The sequence below is a fragment of the Stegostoma tigrinum genome, chromosome 5 (genome assembly GCF_030684315.1).
Source record: "Stegostoma tigrinum isolate sSteTig4 chromosome 5, sSteTig4.hap1, whole genome shotgun sequence".
In the NCBI taxonomy this organism is placed as follows: Eukaryota; Metazoa; Chordata; class Chondrichthyes; order Orectolobiformes; family Stegostomatidae; genus Stegostoma; species Stegostoma tigrinum.
The window spans coordinates 127949217-127968399 of record NC_081358.1 but is presented as its reverse complement, the minus strand read 5'-3'; the positions used below and the strand labels follow the sequence as shown (position 1 = coordinate 127968399).

The 19183-nt window shown below is 50.6% G+C and overlaps 2 protein-coding genes across 5 annotated transcripts in view; one reads left to right on the top strand and one right to left on the bottom strand.

Annotated features, from left to right (window-relative positions):
* smarcd3a (SWI/SNF related, matrix associated, actin dependent regulator of chromatin, subfamily d, member 3a) overlaps positions 1-19183 on the bottom strand; it is a 149141-nt gene that overhangs the window by 114622 nt on the left and 15336 nt on the right. Inside the window, exon 1 of one of the 2 annotated variants that reach the window (XM_059646284.1) lies at positions 7092-7189. The exons of the other annotated variant lie outside the window; for it this stretch is intronic. Coding sequence (XP_059502267.1) covers positions 7092-7103 — 12 coding nt within the window. The 5' untranslated portion in view covers positions 7104-7189. Of the gene's footprint in view, positions 1-7091; positions 7190-19183 lie in introns of those variants that run through there. 2 annotated transcript variants of the gene reach the window in all.
* Positions 6385-18013, top strand: zgc:92591 (uncharacterized protein LOC436997 homolog). Of its 3 annotated transcripts, none has more exons than XR_009445797.1 (2): positions 6385-6546; positions 17692-17808. XR_009445797.1 is itself a non-coding variant. In XM_048528681.1 (2 exons), the coding sequence occupies exons 1-2, from the start codon at positions 6689-6691 to the stop codon at positions 17926-17928; spliced, it is 351 nt and encodes a 116-aa protein (XP_048384638.1). In that variant the 5' UTR covers positions 6661-6688; the 3' UTR covers positions 17929-18013. The 3 variants fall into 3 exon arrangements, 2 of the variants coding, with proteins under 2 accessions (XP_048384638.1, XP_048384637.2); XM_048528681.1 differs by lacking the exon at positions 6385-6546 and adding an exon at positions 6661-6802 and having other exon boundaries at positions 17692-18013; XM_048528680.2 differs by lacking the exon at positions 6385-6546 and adding an exon at positions 12610-12912 and having other exon boundaries at positions 17692-18013.

Genomic DNA, 19183 nt, shown 5'->3' with positions numbered 1-19183 from the left:
AGCGATCACAATTCTGTTATGTTTACTTTAGTGATGGAAAGGGGTAGGTGTCTACCACTGGGCAAGAGTTATAGCTGGGGGAAAGGCAATTACGATGAGATTAGGCAAGATTTAGGGAGCATAGGATGGGGAAGGAAACTGCAGGGGATGGGCACATTAGCAATGTGGAGCTTATTCAAGAAAAAGCTCCTGTGTGTCCTAGATAAGTATGTACCTGTCAGGCAGGGAGGAAGCTGTAGAGTGCGGGAGCCATGGTTTACGAAGGAGGTGGAATCTCTGGTCAAGAGGAAGAAGAAGGCTTATGTTAGGATGAGATGTGAAGGCTCAGTTAGGGCACTTGAGGGCTACAAGGTAGCCAGGAAAGACCTAAAGAGAGATCAGAAGAGCCAGGAGGAGACATGAGAAGTTGTTGGCGGATAGGATCAGGGTAAACCCTAAGGCTTTCTATAGGTATTTAAGTAACAAAAGAATGACGAAACTAAGATTAGGCCCAATCAAGGATGGTAGTGGTACATTGTGTGTGGAGTCAGATGAGATAGGAGAAGCACTAAATGAATATTTTTCAACAGTATTCACTCTAGAAAACGACAATGTTTTCAAGGAGAATACTGAGATACAGGCTACTAGACTAGGTGGGATTGAGGTTCATAAGGAAGAGGTATTAGAAACCCTTCAGAGGGTGAAGATAGGTAAGTCCCCTGGGCCGGATGGGATTTATCCTCAGATCCTCTGGGAAGCCAGGGAGGAGATTGCCGAGCCTTTGGCATTGACCTTTGATTCGTCATTGTCTACAGGAATAGTGCCAGATGACTGGAGGATACCAAATGTGGTTCCCCTGTTCAAGAAGGGGAGTAGAGACAACCCTGGTAATTATAGACCAGTGAGCCTTACTTCAGTTGTTGGTAAAGTGTTGGAAAAGGTTATAAGGGATAGGATTTATAATCATCTAGAAAAGAATACATTGATTAGGGATAGTCAGCACGGTTTTGTGAAGGGAAGGTCGTGCCTCTCAAACCTTATTGAGTTCTTTGAGAAGGTGACCAAACAGGTAGATGAGAGTAAACCGGTTGATGTGGTGTATATGGATTTCAGCAAGGCGTTCGATAAGGTTTCCCACAGTAGGCTATTGTACAAAATGTGGAGGAATGAAATTGTGGGAGATATAGCAGTTTGGATCGGAAATTGGCTTGCTGAAAGAAGACAGAGGGTGGTGGTTGATGGGAAATGTTCATCCTGGAGACCAGTTACTAGTGGTGTACCGCAAGGGTCGGTGTTGGGTCCACTGCAGTTTGTCATTTTTATAAATGACCTGGATGAGGGCATAGAAGGATGGGTTAGTAAATTTGCAGACGACGCTAAGGTCGGTGGAGTTGTGGATAGTGACAAAGGATGCTGTAGGTTGCAGAGAGACATAGATAAGCTGCAGAGCTGGGCTGAGAGGTGGCAAATGGAGTTTAATGCAGACAAGCGTGAGGTGATACACTTTGGTAGGAGTAACCAGAAGGCAAAGTACAGGGCTAATGGTAAGATTCTTAGTAGTGTAGATGAGCAGAGAGATCTTGGTGTCCATGTACACAGATCCTTGAAAGTTGCCACCCAGGTTGACAGGGCTGTTAAGAAGGCATACAGTGTTTTAGCTTTTATTAATAGAGGGATCGAGTTCCGGAAGCCTGAGGTTATGCTGCAGCTGTACAAAACTCTGGTGCGGCCGCACTTGGAGTATTGTGTACAGTTCTGGTCACCGCATTCTCAGAAGGATGTGGAAGCTTTCAAAAGGGTGCAGAGGAGATTTACTAGGATGTTGCCTGGTATGGAGGGAAGGCCTTACGAGGAAAGGCTGAGGGACTTGAGGCTGTTTTCATTAGAGAGAAGAAGGTTGAGAGGTGACTTAATTGAAACATATAAAATAATCAGAGGGTTAGATAGGGTGGATAGGGAGAGCCTTTTTCCCAGGATGGTGACGGCGAGCACGAGGGGGCATAGCTTTAAATTGAGGGGTGAAAGATATAGGACAGATGTCAGAGGTAGTTTCTTTACTCAGAGAGTAGTAAGGGAATGGAATGCTTTGCCTGCAACGGTAGTAGATTCGCCAACTTTAGGTACATTTAAGTTGTCATTGGATAAGCATATGGACGTACATGGAATAGTGTAGGTTAGATGGGCTTGAGATCGGTACGACAGGTCGGCACAACATCGAGTGCCGAAGGGCCTGTACTGTGCTGTAATGTTCAATGTTCTATGTTCTATTTATTTCAGAACCCTCTCCCCATCCCCTTTCTGTGATGAAGGGTCCAGGCCCGAAACGTCAGCTTTTGTGCTCCCAAGATGCTGCTTGGCCTGCTGTGTTCATCCAGCTCCACACTTTGTTATCTCGGATTCTCCAGCATCTGCAGTTTCCATTAGCTCTGACCACATGGGCACCCACCTGGACACCCTCAGAACCAGCACACGCTGCAGCTGGCAGGATGAACGAAACCTACAGCTTCAATGGAGGCTCCGGTGGTGGGACTGGAAATCCCAGATTCACCCCATCACTCTCACGGCACAGGAACAGGCCGTTCAGCCCATCAGGAGTTTTCAGTTCCAGCCAAATCTGTGACAGCTCCCTGCCTGGGCCAGCCACTTGCTCCCAGCCACTGCCTCTCCTACCATTGCTCCTGTTGCGAGGACAAGAGACAGTAATCCTCCCCACACCAGCTGCCAGACCTGCTAAGTTTCTCCAACAATGTCTCTGGTGTTGAGGTGGGTTGACTCGCCGAGCCGGTTTGTTCCACAGGCGTTTCGTTACCGTGCTGGGTAACATCCTCAGTGCAGCCTCCGATGAAGCGTCAGTGTGTTTTCCTGCCTGGTTTTTAATCTCTGGGGTCTGTTGAGCTGGAATTGTCTCACTTCCAGGCTTCCCTTGTAGTGGAATTATATGGGGTCGAGTTCTATGTGTTTGCTGATGGCTTTCTTCGTGGAGTACTAGACTACTCGGAATTCCCGTGCCTGTCTCTGCTTCGCTTGTCCCAGGATTTTGGTGTTGTCCCAGTCGAATTGGTGGTTCTCCTTATCCATGTGGATTGAGATGAGCGAGTATTGGTCACGTCTTTTTGTAGCCAATTGATGTTCATGTATCCATGTTAAGTTTCCATCCTGTTTGTGTGATGTGGTGTTTGTCACACCGAACATCAAACAGACCGGACATCAACAAAATAGATTTCTTGAGAATGAAACATGAAGGAACTAATACCCCTCACACCACCACCACCGCCACGTCCCCCACACAACGGCAACGACCCCTCCACCCACCACCAACATCACGCGCCCCCGCACCACACCCCCCACCCCCGATTCTACGGCTTCCTGAAAGTACACAAGCCGGAAGTCCCCCGGAGACCCATAGTCCCCCGGAGACCCATAGTCTCCCGGCCGGGCACTCCATCGCACAGATTAGCCAAGGAGCTACAAAGGAGACGAAAGCACCTCTTTAGCAAGTCACCCCACTCCATCTCCTCAGCCCAGGAACTCCTCAATTCCATCAGGGACATAAGAATAGATGGCGATGAGACATGGTATTGTTTGATGTTACTGCCCTATTCACATCGATAGATATACCACTAGTAAGAGAAACACTGACAACAAGAACAAGGCCCGAGTGGCACCATCTCCACAGACAACATGGTGAAGCTACTGGACCTGTGCTTCACCACCCACTTCACCTTTAACGACTAAATATACAAACAGATCAACGGGACACCCATGGGATCACCTTTCTCTGGTCGAATGGCTGAAGCGATAATACAGAGAGTTGAAACTATGGCCCTTCAGCTAATTCAACCAAAACTATGGATACATTACAGCACTGACCCTCCGACAGTGCCCGCTCCCTCAGCACTGACCCTCTGACAGTGCCTGCTCCCTCAGCACTGATCCTCCGACTGTGCGGCACTCCCTCAGCACTGACGCTCCAACAGTGCGGCACTCCCTCAGCACTGACCCTCCGACAGTGCCCGCTCCCTCAGCACTGACCCGCCGACAGTGTGGCACTCCCTCAGTACTGACACTCCGACAGTGCCCGCTTCCTCAGCACTGATCCTCTGACAGTGCGGCACTCCCTCAGCACTGACCCTCCGACAGTGGGGCACTCCCTCAGCCATGACCCTCCGAAACTGCGGCACTCCCTCAACACTGACCCTCCAATACTGTCCACTCCCTCAGCACTGACCCTCCGGCAGTGCAGCACTCCCTCAGCACTGACCCTCCGACAGTGGGGCGCTCTCTCAGCACTGACCCTCCGAATGTGCCCACTTGCACTGCACTGTCCCTCTGACAGTGCCTGCTCTCTCAGCACTGACCCTCTGACAGTGCCCACTCGCACTGCACTGACCGCCCAACAGTGCCCACTCCCTCAGCTCTGACCCTCTGACAGTGTGGCGCTCACTCAGCACTGACACACCCGACAGTGCCCGCTCTCTCAGCACAGACCCTCCAACAGTGCCAGCTCCCTCAGCACTGACCCTCCGACAGTGCGGCACTCCCTCAGCACTGACCCTCCGACAGTGCAGCGCTCCCTCAGCACTGACCCTCCAACAGTGCCCACTCCCTCAGCACTGACCCTCCAACAGTGCCCGCTCCATCAGTACTGACCCTCCGACAGTGCCTGCTCCCTCAACACTGACCCACCGACAGCGCCCACACCCTCAGCCCTGACCCTCCGACAGGTCGGCGCACCCTCAGCACTGACCCTCCGACAGTGCCCGCTCGCTCAGCACTGACCCTCCGACAGTGCCCGCTCGCTCAGCACTGACCCTCCGACAGTGCCCGCTCCCTCAGCACTGACCCTCTGACAGTGCAGCGCTCCCTCAGCACTGACCCTCCGAGACTGCGGCGCTCCCTCAGCATTGACCCTCCCAGAGTGCGACGCTCCCACAGCACTGACCGTCCGACAGTGCCCACACCCTCAGCCCTGACCCTCCGACAGGTCGGCGCACCCTCAGCACTGACCCTCCGACAGTGCCCGCTCGCTCAGCACTGACCCTCCGACAGTGCCCGCTCCCTCAGCACTGACCCTCTGACAGTGCAGCGCTCCCTCAGCACTGACCCTCCGAGACTGCGGCGCTCCCTCAGCATTGACCCTCCCAGAGTGCGACGCTCCCACAGCACTGACCGTCCGACAGTGCCCACACCCTCAGCCCTGACCCTCCGACAGGTCGGCGCACCCTCAGCACTGACCCTCCGACAGTGCCCGCTCGCTCAGCACTGACCCTCCGACAGTGCCCGCTCCCTCAGCACTGACCCTCCGACAGTGCAGCGCTCCCTCAGCACTGACCCTCCGAGACTGCGGCGCTCCCTCAGCATTGACCCTCCCAGAGTGCGACGCTCCCACAGCACTGACCGTCCGACAGTGCCCGCTCCATCAGCACTGACCCTCCGACAGTGCCCGCTCCATCAGCACTGACGCTCCGACAGTGCCCGCTCCATCAGCACTGACCCTCCGACAGTGCCCGCTCCATCAGCACTGACCCTCCGACAGTGCCCGCTCACTCGCACTGACCCTCCGACAGTGCGGCGCTCCCTCAGCCCTGACCATCCGACAGTGCAGTGCCCCATCAGCACTGACCCTCCGACAGTGCCCGCTCCCTCAGCACTGGCCCTCCGACAGTGCCCGCTCCATCAGCACTGACCCTCCAACAGTGCCCGCTCCGTCAGCACAGACGCTCCGACAGTGCCCACTCACTCGCACTGACCCTCCGACAGTGCGGCGCTCCCTCAGCCCTGACCATCCGACAGTGCAGTGCCCCATCAGCACTGACCCTCCGACAGTGCCCGCTCCCTCAGCACTGGCCCTCCGACAGTGCCCACTCCCTCAGCACTGAACCTCAGACAGTGCCCACTCCCTCAGCACTCTCCTTGCAACAGTGCCCACTCCCTCAGCACTGACCCTCTGACAGTGCCCACTCCATCAGCACTGACCCTCCGACAGTGCCCGCTCCCTCAGCACTGACCCTCCGACAGTGCCCGCTCCCTCAGCACTGACCCTCCGACAGTGGGGCACTCCCTCAGCCATGACCCTCCGAAACTGCGGCGCTCCCTCAGCACTGACCCTCCAACACTGCCCACTCCATCAGCACAGACGCTCCGACAGTGCCCGCTCCATCAGCACAGACGCTCCGACAGTGCCCGCTCCATCAGCACTGACCCTCCGACATTGCGGCGCTCCCTCAGCCCTGACCATCCGACAGTGCAGTGCCCCATCAGCACTGACCCTCCGACAGTGCCCGCTCCCTCAGCACTGACCCTCCGACAGTGCCCGCTCCCTCAGCACTGACCCTCCGACAGTGCCCCCTCCCTCATTACTGTGGTTTCTTGGGTGCCACGTTTCACTGTGCGTGTTGAGGTTTGTCTCTCCACCCACCCCCAGAATGTTTTGATCCTCTGAGTGAGACATGGAGAATAAACAATTCAGTCCCTAAACCACTGACTGCTACATCAAACCACAAGCAGGTAACAACCCAACACTGTGAGGATTCCAAACATTGGCTCATTGCTGGAGAGACGGAAGGGGTGAGTTTCTCTCTTGGTCACCTTGTGTCAAAGCAGCCAGGGTAAGGGGCAGGACAGAGACACGATGCCTCCCATCAGCAACACCCTCCCCACCCTCAGCGACGGGCAGCTGGACCAGTGCAGTCTGTGCTGAGGCTCTGAAATGACTGGGGTCGGGACGGGGCATTTCCAAGCCGCACACCAAGGGGCAGTTTTGTCGGAGGGACTGAGAGATCTCTGTGTCACACCGTCTGATGGAGATGCTGCTCACGTCTCGGTTTGTAGACAGACAGAGAGAGAGAGAGAGAGAGAGAAAGGGCTGAAAGGAAAGAATGTGAGAGAAACAGTGTGGCGAGCCAGTGGATGGAGAGAGGGAGTGAGGGGTGGGGGGGTGTTGGTGAGTGTGAGGGGGTGGGTGGAGAGCGGGAGTGAGATAGGGATAGGGAGGGGGTGTGAGGGGATGAAGGGAGATGGAGAGAGATGGAGGGAGGTGGATTATGGAGATGGGGGAAGTGGGGGTGGGGGGTATTGATGTGAACTGGAGCTGGGGATCCTCTTTCTCTTACCTTTCTCTCCATGAATGGGGGATGGAGATGCCCGAAGCTGGGAGCTGCAGCCACGGAGGGAGGGAATGCGATAGGGTTTGAAAGGAGGTGTTGGGGGTGGGGTGGGGTGGGGGCGGTATCTGCCCCTTGGGGACGGGGGGGGGGGGTCGGTTTTGTAGGGGGGGGGTGTGCTGCAGGAAACCTCGTCAATGCGCAGCTGCAGCAGGGCAGGGAGCGTCTCCCAATGCGGGCAGCGCAGAGTGAGGGCGGCTGCAGTTTGGCGCATTGCAGCAAAGGGGCTGTCTGTAAATCACCGGCTTCCTGTACAAACGCAGAATGTGCCCCATACTGTCAGCAAACATCTGACAGAACAAGAGATAATGGGAACTGCAGATGCTGGAGAATTCCAAGATAATAAAATGTGAGGCTGGATGAACACAGCAGGCCCAGCAGCATCTCAGGAGCACAAGACAGCTCCCAAAGGGAAAGGGCTGTGAAGCCTGGCAGTATCAGGGACTGTCTGCAAATCACAGCCTTCACTGAGAAATAAGGAAGAGATTTTGCTCAGAGGCACAGTTTGCAAAACACAACGTGCTTCCAGCATGAAGCCTTGCTGATTGGGATCGTGCTGTGCTGTCAGAGGGTCCTTCCCATGATAGGTTCGAAAAGAAAACAGCTGCAGAACAGGAGGAGGCCAATCAACCATCCTTTCTCTGCTGTCTCTTTGTAACAGCAAGACAGCTGGTCTCACACACCCCGTGAGTCATTTACTCTAAGATAATAACCCAATTCTCTTTTAAAACCTTCAAGTAACCTTCCGTCCCCCCCACACTCTCAGACAGTACATTCCAGACCCTAGCCCCTCGAGTGAACCTAACTCCCCCACACTCTCAGACAGTACATCCCAGACCCTAACCCCTCAAGTGACCCTCCCTCCCCCACACTCTCAGACAGTACATTCCAGACCCTAACCCCTCGAGTGAACCTGCCTCCCCCACACTCTCAGACAGTACGTCCCAGACCCGAACCCCTCGAGTGACCCTCCCTCCCCCACACCCTCAGACAGTACATTCCAGACCCTAACCCCTCGCTGTGTGAGAATGGTTCTTCATTTTGCCGATGACAGTAAATCTATGTTCTCTCATTCACAATGTGTCTGCGATGGGAACAGGTTCTGCCTCAACTCTCTCCAGCCCAAGCATGATATTGAAAACCTTAATCAAATCTTCTCCCAGCTTCCATCTCTCCAAGGTGAATAGTCTCAACTTCTCCACTCTATCGTCACCATGGAAGTTTCCTGTAACTGGGACAATTCTGTTAAACCCTCTGCCTATTCACTTGTGGGAGTCGGGGCCAGTATTTCTTGCTCGTCCCTAGTTATCCGTGAGGAGGTGGTGGTGAGGTGCTTCCATCCAAGTGAGTTGCGAGTATTCCATCACATTCCTGACTTCTTGTGGTTGGTCAGGCCTTGGGGAGTTAGGGGGTGAGTTACCCACTGCAGGATTCCCGGCCTCTGACCTGCTTTTGTAGCCATTGTGTTTATGTGGTGAGTCCAGTTCAGTTTCTCATCAATGGGTACGCAAGGATGTTGATAGTGCAGAGTCCGTGACAGTAGCACCATTGAATGATAAAGGACAATGATTAAATTCTGTCATCCCCTGGCATTTATGTGGTACAAATGTTATTTGTCACTTGTCAGCCCAAGCCTGGACGTTGGCTAAAGAGAAAACAAGCTCATATTTTGAGTCTAGATGAAGCAGCATCATCAACGGCTAGACCTGGCTGTATTTGAACACAGACTGCCTCAGTATCTGAGGAGTTGCGAATGGAGTTGAATATTGTGCGATCATCAGCAAACATCTCCAGTTCTGAGTTTCTGATGGAGGGAAGGTCAGTGATGCAGCAGCTGAGGAAGGTTGGGCCTAGAATCCTGCAGAGACGTCCTGCAGCTGAGATGATTGACCTCTAATAATTACAACCATCTTCTTTTTTGCCAGGTATGACTCCAACCAGCAGAGAGTTGCCCCAGATACCCATTAATTCTAGTTTTGCCAGGGTTTCCGATGCCACACTTTGTTGAACACAGTCAGACTTTCAGTATTTAATGTGGGTAAAGTTCTGGGACTGAGCAACAAGAAATAATGAAGGAAACAAGAGTAGGAAATGCAGACACCCTGGAAGAATGTGTTTGGACTTCCCTGGGCATGGGGAATTGGCGCCAGAAGACTGGAGAAATGCAAACATTGTGGCTTATTCAAGAAAGAGTTTAAAGCTAAGCCCAGTGATTACAAAGCAGTCATTTTAAGGGCCAACTGGACATTGAATTGAAGCAACAAGGTGGCACATTGTACAAAGGACACAGATCCTTATTCTGCGGGAGTTGAGAAATGCTATCAGCATTCGTGCCAGCCACCCAGGAATTGAACCCAGTCTGAGGAAGGGTAGAGGTGTGCGTTATTCACCAAACATGGAACATAGAACATAGAAAGGTACAGCACAGTACAGGCCCTTCGGCCCACGATGTTGTGCCATGGATTAATCCTAATCCAAAAATAAAATAACATAACCTACATTCCCCTCAATTCACTGCTGTCCATGTGCATGTCCAGCAGTTGCTTAAATGTCACTAATGACTCCGCTTCCACGACTTCCACTGGCAAAGTATTCCATGCGCTCACAACTCTCTGGGTGAAGAACCTCCCACTGACATCTCCTCTATACCTTCCTCCTAACACCTTAAAACTATGACCCCTCGTGGCAGTCAATCCTGCCCTGGGGAAAAGTCTCTGGCTATCGACTCTATCCATGCCTCTCATTACCTTGTACACCTCGATCAGGTCACCCCTCTTCCTCCTTCTCTCCAGAGAGAAAAGTCCGAGCTCAGTCAACCTCTCCTCATAAGACAAGCCCTCCAGTCCAGGCAGCATCCTGGTAAACCTCCTTTGCACCCTCTCCAAAGCCTCCACATCTTTCCTATAATAGGGCGACCAGAACTGGACACAATATTCCAAGTGTGGTCTCACCAGGGTTTTGTAGAGCTGCAGCATAACCTCGCGGCTCTTAAACTCACTCCCCCTGTTGATGAAAGCCAAAACACCATATGCTTTCTTAACAACCTTATCCACCTGGGTGGCAACTTTGAGGGAGCTATGCACTTGAACACCAAGATCCTGCTGTTCCTCCACACTGCTGAGAATCCTGCCTTTAATCCTATATTCAGCATTTAAGTTCGACCTTCCAAAATGCATCACTTCGCATTTATCCAGATTGAACTCCATCTGCCATTTCTCAGACCAGCTCTGCATTCTGTCAATGTCTCGCTGAAGCCTGCAATAGCCCTCGATAATATCAATGGCACCTCCAACCTTTGTGTCATCAGCAAACATACTAACCCACCCCTCAACCTCCTCATCCAAGTCATTTATAAAAACTACAAAGAGCAGAGGCCCAAGAACAGAGCCCTGCGGGACACCACTCAGCACTGACCTCCAGGCAGAATACTTACCATCTACAACCACTCTCTGCCTCCTTTCAGCCAACCAATTCTGAATCCAAACATGAACAAAGAAACCAGGGCACACATCAGTCTGTGCTTGTGATAAGGTCAAGGCAGAGCAAACCAGAGACCCACTGGGAACAGACCACTTGCTCTCTCTCAGGACATCATTTGTTTTCACCAATAAGTGGTATCGTGATGACTAGGACCAACAGCACCCTACAGCCAGCACAGCAATCCACAAACATGGCTTCTCATCCCAAGATCCACGAACGAGGCATGCCATAAAGGATCGGGAACTCGAACACACATTGTAGCTTCAAAGAAGAGAGTTACAGCCCAGGGATATTCCTTTAAATGGGAAAGACCAGGTAATCGAATACAAAAAGAAGAAAATCGATGTAAAGAAATCTTTTCTTCTTTATCTTCAGACAGATGGGGGTGAGGGGGGAGGTGTGGGGGCAAGTGTAGCACTTCCTGCGGTTGCAGGGAAAAGTGCCCGGCGTGTTGGGGCTGGAGGGGAGTGTGGAGCGGACAGGGGAGTCACGGAGAGAGTGGTCTCTCCGGAAGCCACAGAAAGTGCTACACCTGCCCCCACACCCCCATCCCAGGCCCCAAGATGATTTTCCACATCAAGTGGATGTTCACCTGCAGATCCACCAATGTGGTATACTGCATCCGCTGTACCCGGTGTGGCTTCCTCTACATTGGGGAAACCAAGCAGAGGCTTGGGGACCGCTTTGCAAAACACCTACACTTTGTTCGCAATAATCAACTGCACCTCCCAGTCGTGAACCATTGTAACTCTCCCTCCCATTCCTTAGACGACATGTCCATCCTGGGCCTCCTGCAGTGCCACAATGATGCCACCTGAAGATTGCAGAATCAGCAACTCATATTCTGCCTGGGAACCCTGCAGCCCAATGGTATCAATGTGGACTTCACCAGCTTCAAAATCTCCCCTTCCCCCACTGCATCCCAAAACCAGCCCGGCTCATCCCTGCCTCCTTAACCTGTTCTTCCTCTCACCTATCCCCTCCTCCCACCTCAATCCGCACCTCCATTTCCTACCTCCTAACCTCATCCCACCCACCTTGACCTGTCCGTCCTCCCTGGACTGACCTATCCCCTCCCTACCTCCCCACCTACACTCTCCTTTACTGGCTCCATCTCGGCCTCTTTAACCTGTCTGTCTCCTCTCCACCTATCTTCTCCTCTATCCACCTTTGATCCGCCTCCCCCTCTCTCCCTATTTATTTCAGAACACTCTCTCTATCCCCCTCTCTGATGAAGGGTCTAGGCCCGAAACGTCAGCTTTTGTGCTCCTGAGATGCTGCTTGGCCTGCTGTGTTCATCCAGCTGTGCACCTTATCTCCTCATCTCTGTGCTGAGAGGGTGACCTTTATTTTTTAAAACAGTGTCCCCTAGATCTGGACTAGGGGCCATCCAGCCCATCATATCTGTGTGAAACACCAATCTAACCTGATTTTCCAGCCCTCAGTCCATGACACAGAGTACACTCTGTGCTCATCTAAACACTTCAAGAGTAAAACCTCCTCTCCACTATCACCATCAAACACTGCTGGGACAGGGAGGTCACGGGGACAGATACAGAGGAAAGCTTTCTTTACACTGTCCCCCATCAAACACTCCCAAAACAGGGAGAGATACAGAGTAAAGCTCTCTCTACACTACCAACCTAAAACACTCCCAGGACATGGACAGCATAGGGTTAGACACAGATTAAAGCTTCCTCTATACTGTTCCTCTCCAGACAGGGATAACACAGGGTTAGATACAGAGGAAAGCTTACACTTTATTAACAGGCTGTCTCTCACTGTCTCCCACATGTCACTTGAGAGCGACCATCTGATTATTTTTATTGTGAATGAAAGCTGGGTTTTCTTCCCCGGTGATCAATTCCCAGTAACCAGAAGGATCTGCGGCTGATTTATTTGAACAAGCTGATCTTAGTTTCCTTTTATTGATCCATTCTGGCAAAGTTGTGAATTGCTGAGTTTTGACTGATGAGAAGGAAGCTTTTCAGTGTGACACCTGATTGGGATGTGATCGGATTGGCTTAGAGAGAATTGGACCATTCCTTAATGAGCAGCGGCTGCTGGAGACAGAATTTAAAGACTTGAGTTGGGCCTCTCAGTCTGAGTGGAGAGAGAGTGTGTGTCAGTGAAGTGGGAGAGCTGTTTCAGGGCTGGCCATTTGAACACGATGAATGAGCCTGTGAAAAAGAAAACTCCTAAAGCAGCTGCAGCTGAGAAGAAACACAGTAAGCGTAGACTGAAGAGGAAGGAGAGTTACTCAGTTTATATCTATAAGGTCCTTAAACAGGTAATGACAAGGCCCTATGCTCTCACTCCTGTTTGTAACCTTCAATAAATCCTGCATTTTTTTGTTCTTATCTGTAGTATAATCTCTATTTAACCACTACTGTAATCCTCTGTTTTCTTCTCTCTCTTCTGCATGGTGTCCCTGTCTGCTCTTGAACCTGTTCTATCTCTTGCTCACAAAGTTCAATATTCAGTTCTGTGGGTCTGGAGTCTAAAGCCTGTCCAGTTCTGACTGTCAGATGGTCCTGCATAAGGGACACTGAGCAAGTTGGTTTTATCAGCCTTGTCAAGGTTTAGATTTTAATTCCCAGATTTATGCACTGAATTTCTCCAGCTGTGGGGTTTGAACTTGTGTCCTCTAGGCTGTCCAGGGAGCACTTTAGTCAGCCACATTGCTGTGGGTCTGAAGTCACAAGTAGGCCAGACCAGGTAAGCATGGCAGTTTACTTCCCTAGAGGGCATTAGTGAACCAGATGAGTTTGATTTTTAACAATCAGCAATGTATTCATGGTCATCATTAGATTCTTAATTCCATATAGTTATTGAATTCAAATTCCACCAACTATTGTGGTGTGATTCAAACCCAGGTCCCCAGGACATTACCTGGGTTAACAGTCCAGTGATAACACCACTCTCTCTGTGTGCCTCTGAGTGAATTGACAGGTGAAGTCAAATATGTATACCCACTTGGAATTTGCAAAAGTGAGGGATGTTTGCAGCCACCCTCTTGAGGGGAAAATTGACTAGCCAGACCAGCACTTGTTATCTATGACACTGAACAGCCAGCATTAGCATAATGGGCTGAATGGCCTGTGTAGGAATGAAGGTAGCACACGTGCAATTCTTTGGCTAGAAGCTAAGGAACTAACATCAGCTGGGGAATGGACCTGACTGGTCTATTGGAAGCTGCTGTGAAAGTGATACTGTTTCCTTTTCTGATTAATCAGTCCCTTTAACATCAAATTATCCACACTGTACTTCCATCTGGTTCTAAACTGGTCGGTGAGGTGGTGTATTAGAGGCTGGCTGAGGGGGATGCTAGTCAGCCAATACTTAGCGGGATTGGGGCCAGTGTCTGAGGTCTATCAACAAGCTGACTCTTTCAGAGTACAGTGTTGCCAAATGGGTGCTGAATGCTGCTGTCATCTCACTTCTAGATGGACATGGCCATGGGTTTGGAAAGTGCTGTCTGAGGATCTAAGCATTCATGCAGTGCATCTGGTGAATAGTAGCAGTGTTTACTGAGAGGAGGGAGTCGATGGCACCACTTCCAAGTACAATCAAGTGGGCTGCTTCATCCTGATGGCTATAAACTGCTTGTTGGGGGTTGCACTCCCCCAGGCAAATGGAGTATTCTGTCTGTCTCTCTTGTCTTGTGCCTTTGTAGATGGTCAGGGGGTGGGGTTGTTGGGGTGAGTTACTTGCTGCAATAGTCATACCTTCTGACCTGCTCTTGTAGCCACTGTTTTCAATCCAGGTGAGTTCCTGGTCAAAAGTAACCACCAGGATGTTGATAGTGGGGATTCAGTGATGGTAACACCATTGAATGTCAAGGGATGGTGGTTAGACCCTCTTATTGGAGAGGCACATAGCCTGGCATTTGTGATGCAACTGTTATTTGCCAGTCCAAGACTGGATATTGTCCAGATCTTGTTGCATGTGAACACAGACTGTTTCAAAAGTGTGGAGCTGGATGAACACAGCAGGCCAAGCAGCATCTCTGGAGCACAAAAGCTGATGTTTCATCAAAAGCCTAGACCCTTCATCAGAAAAGGGGGATGGGAAGAGGGTTCTGAAATAAATGGGGAGACAGAGGGAGGTGGACTGAAGATGGATAGAGGAGAAAATAGGTGGGGAGGGGGATAGGTCAGTCCAGGGACAAGAGTTGCATGGGAGAGAGATCTCCAGAGGGAGGAGGGTAATTTCTTCAGGTTAGGCATCCTGGCAGAGGCTTCACAGTCTGATTAAAATTGTATCAGATAATGAGAGAATCTGAGATAACAGGATGCCTAAACTGGAGAAGTTACCCTCCTCCCTCTGGACCAACTTCAGGGGATCTCTCTCCCGCTGCAACTCTCTTATCCCTAGACTGACCTATCCCCTCCTACCTCCCCACCCATACACTCCTCTCCATCTATCTTCTCTATCCATCTTCAGTCTGTCTCCCCCTCTCTCCCTATTTATTTCAGAACCCTCTCCCCATCCCCCTCTCTGATGGGTCTAGGCCCGAAACATCAGCTTTTGTGCTCCTGAGATGCTGCTGGGCCTGCTGTGTTCATCCAGCTCCACACTTTATCGTGGATTCTCCAGCTTCTGCAGTTCCCATTATCTCTGCTTCAAATTGAGTTGCAAATGGTGCTGAACATTACGCAATCATCCATGAACATCCCCACTTCCAACCTTATGATGGAGGGAAGGTCATTAAGCAGCTGATGATGATTGGGTCGAGGACACTACCCTGAGGAACTCCTGCAGAGATGTCCTGGAGCTGAGATAATTGACATCTAACAAACACAACCATCTTCCTGTGTGTCAGGTATGACTGCACCAACCACTGGACCATTTGCCCTCTGATACCCATTGACTCCTGTTTTTGTTGGGCTCCTTGATGCCACACTGTTGAATGCTGCCTTGATGTCAAGGACCATCGCATGCACTCACCCCTGGTATTCAGCTCTCTTGTCCATATTTGAACTAAGGCTATAATGAGGTCAGGAGCTGAGTGGCCCTGGTGGAACCCAAACTGGGTGTCACTGGGCAGGTGCTGTTTGACAGCACTGTTGATGACACCTTCCATCACTCTTCTGATGATTTGAGTATAGACTGATGGTGCAGTAATTGGCGGGATTGGATTTGTCCTTTTTTATGTACAGGACATACTTGGGCAATTTTCCACACTGGGTAGATGCCAGTGTTCTAAGTGTACTAGAACAGCTTGGCTGGGGGAGCTGCAAGTTCTGGAGCACAAGCCTTCAGTATAGACCATAGCCTTTGTAGTATGCAGTGTCTCCATCCATCTCTTGCTATCACGTTGAGTGAATCGAATTGGCTGAAGACTGGTGTCTGATGCTGGGGACCACTGGAGGAGACTGAGATGGATTATCCACTTGGCACTTCTGGCTGATGATTGCTGTGAATGCTCTAGTCTTATCTTTTGTACTGATGTGCTGGGCTCTTCCGTCATTGAGGATGGGGGCATTTGTGGAGCCTCCTACAGTGAGCTGAATAATTGTCCATCACCATTCACCACTGGATGTGGCAGGACAGCAGAGCTTAGATCTGATCCCTTGGTTATTGGATCGCTTAGCTCCATCTATCACTTGCTTTCGTTGTTTGGTGTGCAAGTAGTCCTATTTTGGTGGCTTCACCAGGAGTTGACACCTCATCTTCGGGTATGCCTGGTGCTGCTTCTAGCATGTCCTTGTGCACTGGACCAGGGTTGATCTCCTGGTTCGATGGTAACAGTTGAGTGGGGCATATGCTGGGCCATGAGGCTACAGGTTTGTGCTGGAGAACAATTCTACTGTTGATGGCCCACAGTGCCTCCTGGATACCCAGGCTTGAATTGATACATCAAAGTCTGACCCACTTGGCATGGTGATTGTACCACACAACACTTCATTACACTCAGTGAAGGTGGGACTTCCCCCTCCATGGACTGTGCAGTGGTCACTCTCTCCAGAACACTTGTGGATGTGTGTATCTGCAGCTGGCAGATTGGTAAGGATGAGGTCAAGTATGGTTTCCCTTTGATTCCCTCTCTATTTGCTGCAGACCCAGTCTAGCAGCTCTGTCCTTTAGGACCTGACTAGCTCTATCTGTAATACTGTTGCTGAGCCGCTCTTGGTGGTGGTCATTGAAATCCTCCACTCAGAACAGAGTCCTTGCCACCACTAGTGCTTCCTGTGGTGTTCAGCCCTGAGTACTGATTGGTCAGTGTGGGGGTGATCAGCAGGTTTCCTTGCCCATCTCTAACCCAAAGCAATGAGATCACGTGTCTGGACCCCATGCTGAGGACTCCCAGGGCAACTCTATCCCAACCTCCTGCTGGGTTAGTCCTGCCAGTGGGACAGGATGTATCCAGGGATGGTGATGTCTGGGACATAAGCATACACTCGGAATCATACATTACAGATAAGATCAAGATGTGACTGACTGGTCAGACAAGGCAAGGCCATCAGATGTTGACCACTCTGGCCATCAAGCCTGCTTTCATTCAATGTGATCACTAATCTGATAGTGAAGTCAGATTTCCTGCCTCTTCCCCATAACCTGTCATTCTGTATTGATTTAAGATTATTCCAGTCTGAGATGTTTTGATAACCCAGCCCTCCAGGATAAATGTTTACAGATAACTACCATGCAAAGGAATTCCTCTCTAAATATGCAAGCCTTTATACTGAAACTGTTCTCTTGGTTGTAGATTTCCCCCACATGTGGGAAAAGTTGTATTCTTCCCTTCTAAAATCTCTCTTCCCTGAAGAAGAGATAATGGGAACTGCAGATGCTGGAAAATCCAAGATAAGTGTGGAGCTGAATGAACATAGCAGGCCAAGATGCTGCTTGGCCTGATGTGTTCATCCAGCTCCACACCTTGTTATCTTGGTCCCTGAAGAATTTTGTATTTGAGGAGTTGAGCTCTTGGGTAGGGAAGAGAAAGCTGAAGTTCACGTGCAGCTAGCAGCTTCCAGGGGAGATTCTGGGGTTTGTGGGGAAGGATTTGAGGATGAGAATTTGACTCTGGGTTGGGATTAGTTCTGAACCTATCCTGTGTTTCCAGGTTCACCCTGATACTGGGATTTCCAGTAAAGCCATGAGCATCATGAACTCCTTTGTGAATGATGTGTTTGAACGGATTGCAACAGAAGCATCACGACTGACCCAATACAACAAGAGGAGCACCATCACCAGCCGGGAGGTGCAGACTGCAGTCCGACTGCTCCTGCCTGGGGAGCTGGCCAAGCATGCGGTGTCTGAGGGCACAAAAGCTGTCACCAAGTATACCAGTGCCAAGTAGAGGAATGGAGCAGCAAGTAAAGGGGATGTAGCTTCATCAAACCCTTGGCCACTTCATCCTGCTCAATAAAGATTAATTTGCTGCATATGTTTTTGCTGTTTGCCTGAGGTGGGGACAGTGAGATAATGACGGATCCTGAGGCATGGTTCTGTTTGCAGGACTCTTGTTTGTTTTTTTTTCCAGTCAGGATAGTCCTTTTTGGTGCTTTTGTTTGCTTCTGCCCAAACCCTCCAATGTCACTCTGAACTGAGTCACTGATCGTAGATACTCCCTAACCTCAGAACAAAGCTGCTTGTCCCCTCATTCCCAGTAGGTTTAGGGTGGCTACAAAATCACCTTCACAGCTCCACCCTTGTGGCTTTTGAGGCTGAGATTTTTCCTTCATTTAAAAGAAGGCAGTAAGAAAGTGGGCATGCATGGTCTACACCATGATTCTATTTCTTACAGATGTTAATTGACTCAGCATTTAATTAGCCCCCCCCTGTCATTAGGGATGCCCTGCCAGCAAATGGGCTGCTGCAGCCAGTCTGTCCCCTCCTAAGCTAGCACAGCAGAGCACAAATGGTAAGAGTGTCTCTCTCAGCCTTCCTGTGGGAAGGCTGAGGCAGCCATGGAAGAACATGGTAAAATAGGAGCTGAGTCAGCACTGCTTCCAGGGGTCATGCCTGACAAATCTCTTTAATTCTTTGGAGAGGTAATGAGCAAGTCAGACAAAGGAAGCCCCGTGGTTGTGATCTATTTAGATTGCCAGATGGCCTTTGGCAAGGTGCCAGACAAGACCCTGGCAAACGAGTCTATGGTGTCAGGGCAATGGCATTGGTGATGATAAAGCTTTCTGGTAGAAAGCAGAGTGAGATAAAGGAGCCTTTCTCAGGCTGGGAGCTAGTGATGTGAAGTCCATAGGTTTTAGTTGAAGGAATTGGGGGAATTGCAGGTGGCTTAGTGCTAAGGACTCAGGTTCTGGCCTACCCTGCGTGTGCGGTTCTTTCTCCCAGATCTCCATGCGTTTGCTCTGGTTTCCTCCTACAGTCCAAAGATACGCAGGTTAGGGCAGCCTGGCCATGCTTAAAATGTCCATAGTGTCCAGGGATATGCATGCTGGGTGGGTTAGCCAAGGGAAATGCAGAGTTACAGGGATGGGAGGGGTTGAGTAGTCTGATTCTACATGGTAGGGACACTATGATACAAAGATAGGTGGAGGAACAGGTAGTATTGATAAGGGAGGGAAGCTGTAGAAGGCCTTGGGCAGGCTAGG